The 15,268-nt window shown below is 71.1% G+C and overlaps 3 protein-coding genes across 3 annotated transcripts; all 3 read left to right on the forward strand.

Annotated features, from left to right (window-relative positions):
• Positions 1-98: 98 nt before the first annotated feature.
• Positions 99-10,054, forward strand: ANAPC2 (anaphase promoting complex subunit 2). Its single transcript, XM_062207172.1, has 13 exons — positions 99-240; positions 375-997; positions 2,025-2,157; positions 2,645-2,819; positions 3,055-3,174; positions 3,456-3,573; positions 4,260-4,441; positions 4,861-5,002; positions 5,378-5,453; positions 5,533-5,736; positions 9,091-9,220; positions 9,346-9,581; positions 9,670-10,054. Exons 1-13 carry the CDS (start codon positions 130-132, stop codon positions 9,880-9,882), a joined length of 2,463 nt encoding a protein of 820 aa, XP_062063156.1. The 5' UTR covers positions 99-129; the 3' UTR covers positions 9,883-10,054.
• A 1,987-nt stretch (positions 10,055-12,041) lies between these two features.
• On the forward strand, positions 12,042-12,806 carry TMEM210 (transmembrane protein 210). The gene is made up of 4 exons (XM_062206828.1): positions 12,042-12,141; positions 12,274-12,409; positions 12,514-12,543; positions 12,623-12,806. The coding sequence occupies exons 1-4, from the start codon at positions 12,042-12,044 to the stop codon at positions 12,804-12,806; spliced, it is 450 nt and encodes a 149-aa protein (XP_062062812.1).
• Positions 12,807-13,617: 811 nt separating this feature from the next.
• Positions 13,618-14,701, forward strand: LRRC26 (leucine rich repeat containing 26). Its single transcript, XM_062206829.1, has 2 exons — positions 13,618-14,296; positions 14,373-14,701. Exons 1-2 carry the CDS (start codon positions 13,618-13,620, stop codon positions 14,699-14,701), a joined length of 1,008 nt encoding a protein of 335 aa, XP_062062813.1.
• The last annotated feature ends 567 nt before the right edge of the window (positions 14,702-15,268 follow it).

Raw genomic sequence — 15,268 nt, forward strand, 5'->3', positions numbered from 1 at the left:
CGGCGCGTCATTACCGCGCGCCCCGCCTGCGCGTCACGGCTGCGCGCCGCGCCCAGCCTTTGCGCCATCTCCGCGCGCCGCGCCCAGCCTGCGTCATCTCCGGACGCCGCGCTGCCAGGGTTGGCGAAGATGGAGGCGGCGGGGGTGCAGGGGGATGGCGGCCCCGGGCCTGGGCAGGATCTGTTGGTGGCCTGGAATACCGTGAGCACCGGGCTGGTGCCGCCGGCGGCGCTGGGACTGGTGAGGCCCGGGATCAGGGTGGCGGGCCCGCGCGGGGCGTCCGCTGGTCGCCAGCCTCTGCTGGCTCCGTCCGCTCCCGCCTCGCCCCTCGCCCCCCGCCCCCCGCCCCCCGCTCAGCGGCTCCTGCCCCGCAGGCGTCCTCGCGGACTAGCGGCGCGGTGCCACCCAAGGAGGAGGAGCTGCGCGCCGCCGTGGAGGTGCTGAGGGGCCACGGCCTGCACTCGGTCCTGGAGGAGTGGTTCGTGGAGGTGCTGCAGAACGACCTGCAGGCCCACATCGCCCCCGAGTTCTGGAACGCGCTCGCGCAGCGCGAGAACGCGGCCGACGAGCCCCAGTGCCTCCTGCTGCTGCTCGACGCCTTCGGCCTGCTGGAGAGCCGCCTGGACCCCTACCTGCGCAGCCTGGAGCTCCTGGAGAAGTGGACGCGCCTGGGGCTGCTGCTGGGCACCGGCGCGCAGGGGCTGCGGGAGAGGGTGCACACCATGCTGCGGGGCGTGCTGTTCTTCTCCACGCCCAGGAGCTTCCAGGAGATGGTGCAGTGTCTCTACGGGCGCTTCCTGCGGGTCTACATGCAGAGCAAGAGGAAGGGGGAGGGGGGCACGGACCCGGAGCTGGAGGGGGAGCTGGACAGCCGCTACGCCCGCCGGCGGTACTACCGGCTCCTGCAGAGCCCCCTGTGTGCGGGCTGCGGCGGCGACAAGCAGCGCTGCTGGTGCCGCCGGGCGCTGGAGCAGTTCCAGCAGCTCAGCCAGGTCCTGTGAGTACGCGCCCGCGGCGCCCTTCCCCCGCCCCGCTGGGGGCCCCTTGCAGCAGGCCGCGGTTCTTGTCCCGCACGCGGTCTGTCTCCCCGCACGCCTAGCCCAGGGCTGAGGCCGCGGGGGGCTTGGGTTTGCTGCCTTCTCAGGGTTGGTTTATCTGAAGGGCAGAGAGAGAGAGGCCTTCTGCTCTCCGGCCCCCTCCCGAAGTGACCAGAGCGGCCAGGGCTGGGCCAGGAGCCAGGAGCTCCTGTGGGTGCAGGGGCCCAGGGGCTTGGCCCATCTGCCGCTGCTTTCCCAAGCACCTTAGCAGGGAGCTGGGACGGAAGTGGAGCGGCCGGGACCTGAGCCGGCGCCAGGGCGCGCGGTGCTGGCCTTGACGGCGGCTCCAGCTGCAGCGCAGCGCCAGCCCCGACCTGTCGGCGCGCGCACTCCTAGCCCTGCCGGAAGCGCGGGCGCGGAGCGGGCTTGCGGGCTCTTTGCTCCCGGCCAGCAGGGGGCAGCAGGTGTCTTCGCCGGTGCTCTGGGGAGGCGGGGACGTGGCGGTTGGAGTCTGACCCCGCTGTTGCCCCCTAGCGGTCGCACTGCCCGCGGCCCGCAGCGGTGATTGGGCACACCGGACCGGGGCGGCGCGCGGCTGTTTGGGAGAGGGCTCTTGGGGGACGGCGGGACCGGTGCAGTTGCCGGCAGGGTCGGGGAGGCTCTGACGGGCCTCTGCTGGGTCCCCCCGGGGCAGGTACTGGCGACCTCGCTCTCCCGAGAGCCGCTGGAGGCCGTCTGCGGCCGGTTCCGCAGAACCCTTCCCAGGAGGGCAGTGGGGTTCCCCCATCGCCACGCCTGCCACCCCTGGCCACCTGACACAGAGGCTGCGGGCAGGGTCCAGAGCCGTGTCAGTGCCTTGTCCTGCAGCCCCTGTGGGGGCCCTGCTCGTGTGCGCTCGGTGTGTCTGCCGTGGGGGGCCGTGCTCGTGCGCCCCCGGTGTGCCCCGGCCGCGTGGCCGTGCCGTGTCCCACACAGGCTCTCCCCCAGGCACAGGCTCAGCCTGCTGGAGCGCGTCAGTGCCGAGGCGGTGACCACCACCCTGCACCAGGTGACGCGGGAGCGCATGGAGGACCGCTGCCGCGGCGAGTACGAGCGCTCCTTCCTGCGCGAGTTCCACAAGGTGAGCCCTCCCCCGGCCCCGCCCACGCTGGCGCCAGAGGGCAGGTGCAGGCCCAGCCGGGCAGTGCTGGACTGGGGGCCGTGTGGGGGGTGAGGGGGGTGAGGGGAGGGGGAGGGGATGGGGGGAGTGAGGGGACGGGGGGGGGAGGGGGCTGGGGGAGCGAGGGACTGGGGGGGAGGGGGCTGGGGGCCGTGTGCTGCACCCGTACAGCAGAGGGCTGGGGCTGAGGCGGTGTCTGGGTGAGTGGGCCCGTGGGGGCTGTGGATACGCAGGCACTCACGGTTGTCACCACGGCTGAGTCTGGCCCCTGCCTGCCAGGGACCTGCCCGCCCCCAATGTGCAGCAGGGTGTGAGGTGTAACGGGGTGCTGGGGGCATGGCCCGCCCTGCAGGGGTGAGGTGGGCCTGCGGAGGCCTAACCAGCAGGGTGGGCAGCCTCTGGGTTGGCCAGGGCTCACTGTCACTCACGCATGGGGACTCTCCGACAGTGGATCGAGAGGGTGGTCGGCTGGCTGGGCAAGGTGTTCCTGCAGGACGGCCCTGCCCGGCCCGCGTCCCCGGAGGCCGGCAACACGCTGCGGCGCTGGCGCTGCCACGTGCAGAGGTTCTTCTACCGCACCTACGCCAGCCTGCGCATCGAGGAGCTCTTCAGCATCGTGCGGGGTGGGTGCCGCCCCCACGTCCTGGCCACACCCCCCCCTGCTCCCTGTCCTCTGCCCCTTCAGCCTGGTGGGCAGTGACTGCCCCGCGGGGTTGCTGTGCTCAGAGACGCCGCCCGTGAAAGCGTCAAGGGGCCGTCCCCAGAGCGCCCACAGCCGGTGTGTCCTCACCACGTGCACCTTCCCGGCCTGCCCGTGTGTGCGCGTGCGCGGCCCTGAGGGCGGCCCCCTTCCCGCAGACTTCCCAGACTCCCGGCCGGCCATCGAGGACCTCAAGTACTGCCTGGAGAGGACGGACCAGAGGCAGCAGCTGCTCGTGTCGCTCAAGGCTGCGCTGGAGGCCCGGCTCCTCCACCCAGGTGCCCTCAGCCCCGCTCGCCCTGGGCCGCGCGCTCCTGCAGGAAGGCAGGGCCGGCTGGTGTGGCCTGGGTGGGGGCTCCTCAGAGCAGGCTGCCTGGTTCACGGGAGCTTTTGGAGGAAGTGCCTGTGAGAGGTGGGAGTGGGGTGGTGTCGGCTCCCTGTGGTCCCCTAGGGAGCAAGGTCCTGGGGGAGACCTGTAGGCTGCCCGCTTGGGTGTTGGCACCGGCGCCTGGGGGCTGCTGTCCAGGACTCTGAGCGACCGCTGCCCCCACCCCCGCAGGCGTCAACACGTGTGACATCATCACCCTCTACATCTCGGCCATCAAGGCGCTGCGTGTGCTGGACCCCTCCATGGTCATCCTGGAGGTGGCTTGTGAGCCCATCCGCCGCTACCTGAGGTGAGGCCCCGCCACCAGAGAGCCAGCTCCTGGCCTTCTCACACCGGGCACCTCGGGGCTCCTGTCCCCCCACTGTCCCTGTGTCCCGCAGTGACTCGGCCCCCCCACTGTCCCTGTGTCCCGCAGTGACCCGGCCCCCCACCGTCCCTGGGTCCCGCAGTGACCCGGCCCCCCACTGTCCCTGTGTCCTCCTACAGTGACCCGGCCCCCCACTGTCCCTGTGTCCTGTAGGGGCCCGGCCCCCCATTGTCCCTGTGTCCTCCTACAGTGACCCGGCCCCCCACTGTCCCTGGGTCCCGCAGTGACCCGGCTCCCCACTGTCCCTGTGTCCTCCTACAGTGACCCGGCCCCCACTGTCCCTGTGTCCCACAGTGACCCGGCCCCCACTGTCCCTGGGTCCTCGTACACTTGGCGTCACCCCCAGCCTGACAGGGAGGTGCGGCCTGTGCTGCTGCGGCTCCCCCAGCGGTGACCGAGCTCGGCAGAGCGCCTCGGCACAGAGGGCCTGGACAGCAGGAGCTGCTGGGCGGCGAGTGTGGCTGGGCCCATCCCCGTCTCGGCACCCACTGCTCCGGGGCAGGGCCAGGCTCCGCATCTTCCGTCTTCAGCGTAGGGCCGTCAGCACTGGCTGCAGACGTGGGTCCCTGAGGGCCGTGCACTGTGGGCTCAGCACTTGTGCCTGGCAGGACGCGGGAGGACACGGTGCGGCAGATCGTGGCTGGGCTGACAGGGGACTCGGATGGGACCGGGGACTTGGCCGTTGAGCTGTCCAAGACTGACCCGGCCAGCCTGGAGACTGGGCAGGACAGCGAGGACGACTCTGGCGAGCCTGAGGACTGGGTCCCTGACCCAGTGGACGCTGATCCAGGTCAGCTTGCCCTCCCCTGCGTGTACGTCCACGTGTGCGAGGCCGCGTCAGGGGCAGCCCACGAGCAGTCGGAGGTCAAGGTGTCCCCAGCTGAGACAGGCCTCTGGAGGGCCGTGTGCCCTGCGCGGCAGCCATCTGGCTGCGGGAGGACCCCTGCCCGGACTTGTCCGTGTCCCGTGCCTGGCCCTGGGGGTTTCTGAGCTCAGAAGTCTGGTTGTTCCCTAAGCCTGGGTGGGAGTCGGGGCAGCGTGCCCGACGGTGGGCCTGGGTAGGGTCCAGCGGGAGGCTCTGAGTTGCCCCCAGCTGTAAGGGGCATGGAGACGGTGCCCCACCCGGAGCCGCTGGGCTGCGCTGTCCAGCAGGGTGGGCCCCGGCCGGGTGTCCTGAGCTTGCCCGGGTGCCCGCGGTCGCTCCCCCAGGAAAGTCGAGCTCCAAGCGGCGCTCCTCGGACATCATCAGCCTGCTGGTCAGCATCTACGGCAGCAAGGACCTCTTCATCAATGAGTACCGCTCCCTGCTGGCCGACCGCCTGCTACACCACCTCAGCTTCAGCCCAGAGCGGTGAGGCCTTGGGGTGCTGCGCCCACACCCCCCACACCGGCTCACACCGCCCACACCGGCTCACAAACTGCCCACACCATCCACACCGCCCCACACACCGCCCACCAGCCCACACCGCCCCACACCCCCCACACCAACCCACACCGCCCCACACCATCTATACCACCCCATCAGCCCACACCCTACACACACCGCCCACCAGCCCACACCAACCCACACTGGCCAGTGTTTGTACCTCTAGGAGCCGCAGCCTTAGCTGAGCTCAGCGCTGCCCTCAGGTGGCAGAGAGGGCCATGGGGTGGCCGTGGCCTCCCTGTGGTGTGGAGGTGCAGCTGCAGGCCCTGCACGCGGCCCCCAGAAACTCTGTTCCCCCAGGGAGATCCGCAACGTGGAGCTGCTGAAGCTGCGCTTCGGCGAGGCCCCCATGCACTTCTGTGAGGTCATGCTGAAGGTCGGCCCCGCCCCCAACCGCCCGCCCGCCCTGCCCGCTGCCCTGGCCTGGGTGAGAGCCCGCCTCCCCCGGCCCCCAGGACATGGCTGACTCCCGCCGCATCAACGCCAACATCCGGGAGGAGGACGAGAAGCGGCCCGCGGAGGAGCAGCCGCCGTTCAGCGTCTACGCGGTCATTCTGTCCAGCGAGTTCTGGCCGCCCTTCAAGGACGAGAAGCTGGAGGTGCCTGAGGACATCAGGGCGGCCCTGGAGGTCTACTGCAAGAAGTACGAGAAGCTCAAGGTAGCGGCGGCACGGGGCCCCGCGTCCTCGCTGTCCCCGGCACGGGGCTCACGTCCTCGCTGTCCCCTCCACACGGGGCTCTTGTCCTCGCTGTCCCCTCCACACGGGGCCCCGCGTCCTCACTGTCCCCTCCACACGGGGCTCTTGTCCTCACTGTCCCCGCATGGGGCTCTTGTCCTCACTGTCCCCTCCACATGGGGCCCCGCGTCCTCACTGTCCCCGGCACAAGGCTCGCGTCCTCACTGTCCCCTGCACGGAGCTCTTGTCCTCACTGTCCCCTCCACACGGGGCCCCGCGTCCTCACTGTCCCCTCCACACGGGGCTCTTGTCCTCACTGTCCCCGCATGGGGCTCTTGTCCTCACTGTCCCCTCCACACGGAGCTCTTGTCCTCACTGTCCCCTCCACACGGGGCCCCGCGTCCTCGCTGTCCCCGGCACGGGGCTCACGTCCTCGCTGTCCCCGGCACGGGGCCCCGCGTCCTCACTGTCCCCTCTACACGGGGCTCTTGTCCTCACTGTCCCCTCCACACGGGGCTCATGTCCTCACTGTCCCCTCCACACGGGGCTCTTGTCCTCACTGTCCCCGGCACGGGGCCCTGCGTCCTCACTGTCCCCTGCACGGAGCTCTTGTCCTCACTGTCCCCTCCACACGGGGCTCTCGTCCTCACTGTCCCCTGCACGGGGCTTGTGTCCTCACTGTCCCCTCCACACGGGGCTCATGTCCTCACTGTCCCCTCCACACGGGGCTCTTGTCCTCACTGTCCCTGGCACGGGGCTTGTGTCCTCACTGTCCCCTCCACACGGGGCTCACGTCCTCACTGTCCCCTGCACGGAGCTCTTGTCCTCACTGTCCCCTCCACACGGGGCTCTTGTCCTCACTGTCCCTGGCACGGGGCTCTTGTCCTCACTGTCCCCTCCACACGGGGCTCTCGTCCTCACTGTCCCCTGCACGGGGCTTGTGTCCTCACTGTCCCCAGGATGGGGCTCTCGTCCTCAGTGTCCCTTCTGCTTCGGGGACCCCTGGACTGGAGCAAGCCCCTCCCTTCTCTGTGGGCACCGGCTCAGGGCCCGCGGGGCGTCCTCCCTGCCCTGGGCACGCCCTGCTTGTCCCGCATGCAGACTTCTGTCCCGGGGGCCTGAGGGCCTGAGGCCAGGGCGGTGCTGTGAGGGGAGCCCTGGGAAGCTCGGGGAGGGGATGGACAGGGCCCGGGACAGCGGGTGGACAACGCGTGCTCAGCACGATGGGGTTGGTGTTCTCTGCTGCTGAGCGCTCGGGGCAGGGTCCAGGTGGGCGGTGTGGGCTGGGACACGGGGTCCCAGTTCAAAGTCCTTCCTCCCGCGTCACGGTCAGGTGGAGCAAAGGTAGTTGGGCTGCACGTCCGTGGGCTGTGGCCCAGTGAGCGCTTGGGTCTGGGAGGCACCAGGCAGAGCGGAGCGGCAGGAAGGTCCTGGGGTACCGACGCCCGGGCGGTGGGCGGGTGAGGTGTGCGCAGGCCGCTGGCCTGGGGCGCTGAGCCTGGCCAGGCCCCGGTTGGTGGGCAGCTCTTGTCTCCTGTGAAGACGTGCTGGGCTGACGCCGTCTCCCGGCTGAGGACCTGTGCTCCGGGGGGGGGGGGGGCAGCCTAGGATGGCGCTGGCGATTCCACCTCGGGAGCCGCAGGCGCCTTCCCTCCCAGGCAGCCCGGGGAAAGACGCAGGCGGGGGCCCGTGGAAGGCCCGGCTAGCACGGCGCCCACGGGTGTCTGGGAGACCAGCTGTCCCGTGTGGCTCCTGCTGGCCCGGGTGGATGTACTCTCCTTGGCCCGCGTTGTGCCGCGGTGTCCTGGCACTGTCTGCAGGTTCTGTGCCTGCCACCTCCCAGCACGCGTCTGTGTGAGGGCTGTGCTCACTGGCCCCACCCGGGCCTGATGTGTGTCCCCTACATCCAGCCGGACGTGACGTGCCTCCCTGGGCTGTGCTGAGCAGCCGGCCCTGCGGGGCCTCTGCCTCCCGGCTGCAGATCTCCCGGCCCGGGATCTTGCTGGACACGACAGTGGCTCTGCTGGGTGCCCCCGCCCCGTGACTGTCCTGTGCAGGCCGAGGCCTGGGAGGTACACAGCTGGAACAGCTGTGTTGGCTGCAGCCCAGGCCGGCCGCCGGCCACCTGCAGGGACTCCAAGCAGCACCTGACTCACAGAGCCCAGGTTGGAGGTCAGAGGTCAGCCAGATGTTAGCAGGCTGTGCTCTGGGCAGGCCGACTCCCCAGCTCTGACCTCTCCCAGGATCCGTAAGGGGCCAGTTTCCGAGTAGAGCCCCAAGTTAGGACTTTACCTTGCCTCTGTGGGCACGGCTCGGCAGTCCGCCCGCGCCCACGTGCTCGGCAGGGGTCAGGTGCAGGTGAGACTGGGTGTGCGGCAGAATCCCCCCCTCCAGCTGCGGCCTGCTTCTCCAGGGGGGCAGCTGGGAGGGGCCTCGGGCCCGCACAGGGCCGTCAAGGCCTGGTGATGCCTGCATGCTCGCTCCACCGAGCTGGCCCCGCCCTATTGGCCGCGGCCTCCCCCGCCGTCCCTCTGTCCCTTCCCGTCGGGCCTGGCCCTGTCCGCTGTTGCGAGGTGCTGAGCAGCTTTGCTCCCCGTGCCACTCTCAGGGGCCTGGGCCATCCCAGGGGAGGGTCCTCCCCAGACCCTTCATGGACACCCGTCTGCTCCTGGCTGCTGCCGGGGTCGGGGGTCAGCTGCCAGTCCAGGCCGCAGAGCTGCCGGGCGGGGCCTCAGTGCTGGCCCCTGTGTGTCTTGGGCTCCTCCCATTTCTCTTTCCTTTGCGTTCACTGGAGCAGGCTCCACCCCTCACTGGGAAGCCCCCAGACTCTGCTCATCGGCCAGTCTTGCTCTGGCCCTGCGGCCGCACATTTCTCGTTCCATCCAACACCTCACACGGGCACCTGCTGGCTGTCACAGACATCCGTGTTTTCTGGGGTGACAGGCGCCCCCTCCACAGCCCCCTGCCCCCAAGGCTGTGCACCGCAGGGCACAGGATCTGCCGTAACAGGATCCATGTACCCCGGGCGGCTTCGAGCAGGCGCGCCGCGTCCATCTGTCCGTCCGAGAGCAGGGTGCAGAGGCCGCGCTCCAACTCCGAGGGCGCGAGGCCTGGCGCCTGCCCCGGCCTGTGGTGCTTGCCGCACCCCCTGGCGCCTTCGTGTGCTCCCCGAGAGCCAGCGCTTGCAGGGACTCCGGATGCTGGGCGGGCATGGGCGGGGGTGCAGACGCGTCTTCCTGGGGGGCTCAGGCCTTCCTCAACCTGGTGCCGCTGCCGAGCCCCTGGGCCTGGCCAGGACCCTCCAGGTTGCTTGTGGCTGATGCCAGTCTTCCTCAGGCCATGCGGACGCTGAGCTGGAAGCACACCCTGGGCCTGGTGACCATGGACGTGGAGCTGGCTGACCGCACCCTGTCTGTGGCCGTGACGCCCGTGCAGGCTGTGATCCTACTGTACTTCCAGGACCAAGGTGAGCCTGCTGCTCTGCCCCTGCCCCGCGTCGCTGGTGCCGGCACTGCTCTGGGCAGCTGTGGGAGGCCCCGTCCTCCAGGCCGTGTGTGCGGCCTCCCGAGCCTCCTGCTGTCGCCTGCGCAGCCGTCTGGGGCCTGGAGGAGCTGAGCAAGGTGGTGAAGATGCCGGTGGCCCTGCTGCGCCGGCGGCTGGCAGTGTGGCTGCAGCAGGGCGTGCTGCGGGAGGAGCCGCCCGGCACCTTCTCGGTCATCGAGGAGGAGCGGCCGCAGGACCGCGACACCATGGTGCTCATCGACAGTGACGACGAGAGCGACTCCGGCATGGCCTCCCAGGCTGACCAGAAGGAGGAGGAGCTGCTGGTGCGCGGGGCGGGCGGGGACGGGCGGGGCGGGGGCGGGCCTGGCGGGGCGTGAGGCGGCGGCCCGGCTGACGCTGGCTCTCCCGCAGCTCTTCTGGACCTACATCCAGGCCATGCTGACCAACCTGGAGAGCCTCTCGCTGGAGCGCATCTACAGCATGCTGCGCATGTTCGTGATGACCGGGCCCGCCCTGGCCGACATCGACCTGCAGGAGCTCCAGGCCTACCTGCAGAAGAAAGTGCGTGACCAGCAGCTCGTCTACGCTGGCGGCGTCTACCGGCTGCCCAAGAGCTGCGGCTGAGGGCCCTCCCCCACCCCATGTCTCCGCCCCTGACCCCCCAGGCCTGCCCGGCCCCTCCCACGGCTCCACCCCACCCCCAGGCCTCCCTGGCCCCTCCCATGGCTCCGCCCCACCCCCAGGCCTGCCCGGCCCCTCCCACAGCCTTGCCCCACCCCCAGTTGCAGATAAAAGGTTGGCCACTGCTTCCCTGTCCTGGTGGCTTTGTGGGCTCTGCGGGGGTCTCCCCCTCCTTCCCTGGGGCCTCACCTAGCTCCCAGCTGTGCAGAGCTGGATTGGACATCCGTGCTGGGACCCTGGCCCTCCTGAGGGCTGCACCTGGGCCTGCGGTGAGCAGCGGTGCACTGGGCTTGGCTGGGCTGCCCGGCTCCACCGCCCTCCGCCGTCGGCCTGGGTCCCCTTGCTGCCCGGCCCCGCCGCCCTCCGCCGTCGGCCTGGGTCCCCTTGCTGCCCGGCTCCGCCGCCCTCCGCCGTCGGCCTGGGTCCCCTTGCTGCCCGGGCAGGCCGTGGTGCTGCTGGGATGTTGTGTGAACTCGGAATGGCCTAAGCCAGAACCTCCCACGTTTGCAGCAGTGAGGGGCTGCGTGAGGCCTGTCCCCAGGCGTCTGTCCACTGTGCCCACACTGGGGGTGGGGGGGGGGTGCCTACAGAACCCATGGAAGGTGACTTCCATGTCCCTGAGATGAGTGATCACGCGTGTGTGGCTAGGCCCCCGGTGGGTGAGGGCCCAGGGAGCCGGCTCAGTGCCCCTGGCCGGGGCAGGTCCTTGCCCAGGGTGCAGCCCAGCCTGGGTGTCTGGAAGCCGAGCTGAGCAGGCAGGGGAAGGCCCGCCAGTGTGCCTCTCCCGTCCTGCCCTGCGCCCCATCCCCCTCCTGGTCCCCCACGCTCAGCCACTTCCCCACACCCAACCCCACGTCTCCAGCTCTGCCCTGGTCTGCGTGTGGCCCTCAGTGGCAGTCCCTCAGCCACCTCCTCCTCCCCGCCCTGCAGCTTGGGGGAAGTGGCAGGTGTGGGGCACGGGACCTGGTGTTGCTGGCCCCTCGCCAGCTGCCAGCCCCTGGGCGCCACCTCCTCCCCTCCCCCACCCCCGGGTGCTGTTGGGAACAGAGGGACTGCTCTGAGCGCTGGTGACACACGTGTTCCCCTCCGTCCATGGCCACCGCCTGACCAGGATGCAAACCTGCTGGGCTGGCCTGGCAGGGTGGCGGTGCCAGCCGCTGGCTCCGGGAACACTTTGTACTTGGTGTCCTTTGGATTTGTTCTGGATCGGGGTGTGTCCCAGGTCACAGCATCACTCAGCAGGTGCGCTGGCATGTCCCCCAGGGATCCCAGCAGGAGGACACCTGTGTCAGCAGTCAGGCGGCCTCTGGCGGCCAGTGCCAGGGGCCAGGCTGCCCCTGCCACCCTGTGGGGCCTGAGCTGGCAGAAGGCCCAGCTGCCATCTGCATCTCCCCCTGCAGCCTGCTGGTTGCAACAGGTCCCTGGGGTGGGTACAGGGCAGGCGCGCCCCGCCTGGAGCCGCAGGTTCCCCTGGCCGCGCCAGCCTGCTGTCCGCTTCCTTGGGCGCTGCCTGTCCAGTCTGCAAAGGGAAGAGACCCTTGGGGTCAGCAGGCTCCCAGCTTCAGAGACACTTGGTGCCAGCAGCCAGGCCTGAGCCTCCTGCTCTCAGGTGTTTGGGGGAGGGCGTTGCTTGGGGCCCTGTTCCCGGGCAGCTGGGCTCCCCTTGGGTGCAAGCAGCCGTCCAGCTCTGGCCTTTGGTGTGGCTTGGACTCTCCGGGAGTAGCTCACGAGGGCAGCCAGGCACAAGTCCACCTCCTCGGCCCCTTTGTGCCCCAGCCCTGGGGGAGGTAGTGCCGTGTCATCAGCTGAACACCAAGCCCCCCCCCCCCCAGCCACAGCAGCCTTGGTGCTGCCAGGCCCCTGTGTCCTCCGTGCCAGGAGCCGGGGTTCAGGCAGCAGCGTCCCCCTCCCCACCACTGCTTCTGTCTCGAAGCTGAGCAGGGGCCCCAGGCCCACCCTACCTGCCCCTTCCCAGGGCCACCTCCTGGCACTCCGGGACGAGTGACCCTGCCCCCCCACCCCCGGCCTCACAGCCCCACTGTGAGGTCAGCGCCTTCCGACGAGTTCCATCCAGAGGTGTGCGGTGGGGCTGGGGGTTGGACATGGCCCTCTGTCCCCAGCCCGACTCCTGCCTGGCCGGCAGTCCCCTGGGCAGTCCCCTGGGCCTCCTAGGCTTGTCCCTGTGGCTCGTCCCTGCTGCAGGTGCCTGCCCCCAGCCAGGGCTCTCCCCCTCCCGCAGGGTGGGCACACCGTGTCCCTCCGGTGGCCGCCGGGGACCCAGGGCCCTCCCCAGGCAGGTGACCGGCCCTCGGCCTCACGGCCCTGTCTCTGCAGCGGGAACCTACTGCGAGTGCAGCCTGGGCCTCAGCCGGGAGGCGCTCATCGCCCTGATCGTGGTGCTGGCGGGCGTCAGCGCCAGCTGCTTCTGTGCCCTCGTCATCGTGGCCATCGGCGTCTTCCGAGCCAAGGGGTGCGTGGGCCCCGGGGCCGGGAGCCGGGGGAGTGAGGCCCTCGGTGTGCATGCGTGGGGGGCAGCGCTGGGGCTCAGGACTCACGCCCAGCCTCTCTCCTCAGTGAAACATGCCCGGGACGTGTGGACAGCAGGTGAGCGCAGGGGCGGGCCGGGGAGCCTGCAGTGTGGACGGCACCGCCCCGGGGCGCTGACCACACCCGCGTCCTGCAGGTTGGTGGGGCGCTTCGGGGTCCAGGAGGACCGCATGGACCTGCACACGGTGCACGTGGAATCCCACCTCATGGACCCCGACATGGAGGTGTCGATGATCACCCCGCTGGAGGACCAGGGCCTCCTGACCATGGACCCCTCTCTGGAGGATCCGCCCCCGCCCCCACCCCCGCCCCCTGAGTAGGGCCCGAGCTGCCGGGAGGGGATTAAATGGTATTTAGTGGTGGCGCTGTCCTCCTTGCTGGCCTCCCCACATGTGCCTCGCCCATAGCCAGGGTCATCTTTATCTCCACCCGGGGCAGGGTCCCACTCCCCAGGTGTCCCCAGCTCCTTCCTGTGGCTCTGTCCTATGAAGTCCTGGGGATCCTGGGGCCCTGCCCATCCCATCCCTCCTCTGCCCCCCAACCCAGGACCCACAACTGGAAACGTAAAAGGGCACCTGGCCCAGGACTTGGGCTGGAGTCGCTCCTGCCCGCTCACACCGTCCCCTCCAGATCCCGGGATTCCTGGGGACCGCGGAGGGGGGCACCGCCCCCTGCATCCCAGTGCCAGTGCCTGTGCCCTGAACGCAAGCCCCCACCAGCCGGCTCACTGGGTGGGAACGTCCTTGCTGGGGGGGCACCACTTGGCTCAGCCTGAGGGGGTACTGGTCGCATTCTCTGCGGAACTTCCGCCTGTTCGGCGGGTGCAGCGCTGCTGCTGAGGTCTACGCTGGGGGCACCCGGAGGTGGACGACGGGGGGCGGGGGCCGGTCTGGTCGGCGCGGCGGCTGGCGCGGAGTCACGAGCCCGGACGGAGCTCCGGGACAGGTGGCTGGCGGTGCTGGGTGTTGGCTTCGAGCCTGGCCCCCGCCCCAGGCGCGGCATCAGGCTTGGGACAGGAACTGCGGGTGCCCGGGTCAGTTTAGTGTTGGTGCAGGCGCCGCAGGGACGGGTTCCCAGGACGCAGGGGCGCCAGGCCTCCCGCCTCGGGTCCCCGCCCCCCCGGCTGCCCCCATGCGAAGCCCATCATTTGCCTCGTGGCCGCCGCCGCCGCCACTGCTGCTGCTGCTGCTGCTGCACCCGTGGCAAGTCTGCACGCAGGCGCCCTCCCTGGCTACCTCCTCGGGGGTCTCGGGGGCCCCGGACTGCCCCGAGGCGTGCGCGTGCGCGCCAGGCGGCCAGGCCAACTGCTCGGCACTCGCGCTGTCCGCGGTGCCGGCGGGCCTGAGCCGGCGAGTGCGCGCCCTGCTGCTGGACCACAACCGCTTGGGTTCGCTGCCGCCCGGCGCCTTCGCGGACGCGGACGCGCTGCTGCGGCTGGACCTGCGCGAGAACGGGCTGCGCTGGGTGCACGCGCGCGCTTTTTGGGGCCTGGGCGCGCTGCAGCGGCTCGACCTGAGCGCCAACCGGCTGGAGGCGCTAGCGCCAGGCACCTTCGGGCCGCTGCGCGCGCTGCGCACCCTCTCGCTGGCGGGCAACCGGCTGGCGCGCCTGGAGCCGGCGGCACTAGGCGCGCTCCCGCTGCTGCGCGCGCTCAGCCTGCAGGACAACGCGCTGTCCGCGCTCTCGCCGGGCCTGCTGGCCGGCCTGCCAGCCCTCGACGCGCTGCGCCTGCGCGGCAACCCTTGGACCTGCGACTGCGCGCTGCGCCCGCTTTGCACCTGGCTGCGTCGGCACCCGCGGCCCGCATCAGGTGAGCCGCGCGGGGTGCCGGCCAGGCGGCTCGGGCAAAGCTGCGGCCGCCGCCTGACGCCGCCTGTGTCCCGCAGAAGCCGAGACGCCGGTCTGCGTGTCGCCGGGGCGCCTGGCGCGCAGCCCCCTGGCCGCCTTCCCCGATGCCGCCTTCCGACACTGCGCGCGGCCGCTCGCCCCGCGCGACCTGGCGATGATCTACATGCTCGGGCCCGCGTCCTTCCTCGCCAGCCTGGCCGCCTGCCTGGCGCTGGGCTCCGCCCTCACCGCCTGCCGCGCGCGTCGCCGCCGCCGCCAACGCACTGCTGCCCACCGCCCGCCAAGGAGATCGTTGGACCTCGACCCCGGCGGCCCAGCCTCGCCAGCGAACGCTGGGAGCCCCGCCGCCGCCCCCGCCGAGGCCTGAGCGGGCGCCCCCCCCCCATGCCCCGTCCCCGCCCTCCTCCCACGGCCCCTGCCCAGCACCAACAAGCGACACAGGCCGAGATAGCGTGACATTCCTTTAGGCATCACCACTGCACACCACGTGGGGCGGGGGCACACGGGCCGCGCGGGGAGGGCTGGTGCTGTACAAGGCGGCGGGCGTGCGGGGCAGGGGTGAAGACAGTCCTGAGCCGGCGTCTGCGGAATCCGGCCCCGGCAGCCGGCCCAGAGGAGGCTCAGCCTCTCGCAGTCCGGAGGGGGAGGCCTGGGGAGGCGGCTGCCCGCGGCGGAGCCAGGGCGCCCTGGGGGCAGGGCAGGCAGGGCCAGCCGGTGCGTCGCGGAGGGGAAGAAGTGGCGCGGGCAGGGGTGGCCCCGGCGGGAGAAGGTGGCGCTCAGCTGCAGCGGCCAGCCGGGGCCGTGGGCCCCCCACTGGGGCTCAGGGTGGTTGGTGGCTGGGGACGGACGGGCTGCAGGCCTACGCCCCCCAGCCCCTGGCCTGGGCCCACTGCTCGGAGACCCCGGGGGCCCTGCCTCTCCCGGAGCGCCCGCG

Source organism: Lepus europaeus, chromosome 12 (assembly GCF_033115175.1).
Source record: "Lepus europaeus isolate LE1 chromosome 12, mLepTim1.pri, whole genome shotgun sequence".
Classification (NCBI taxonomy): Eukaryota; Metazoa; Chordata; class Mammalia; order Lagomorpha; family Leporidae; genus Lepus; species Lepus europaeus.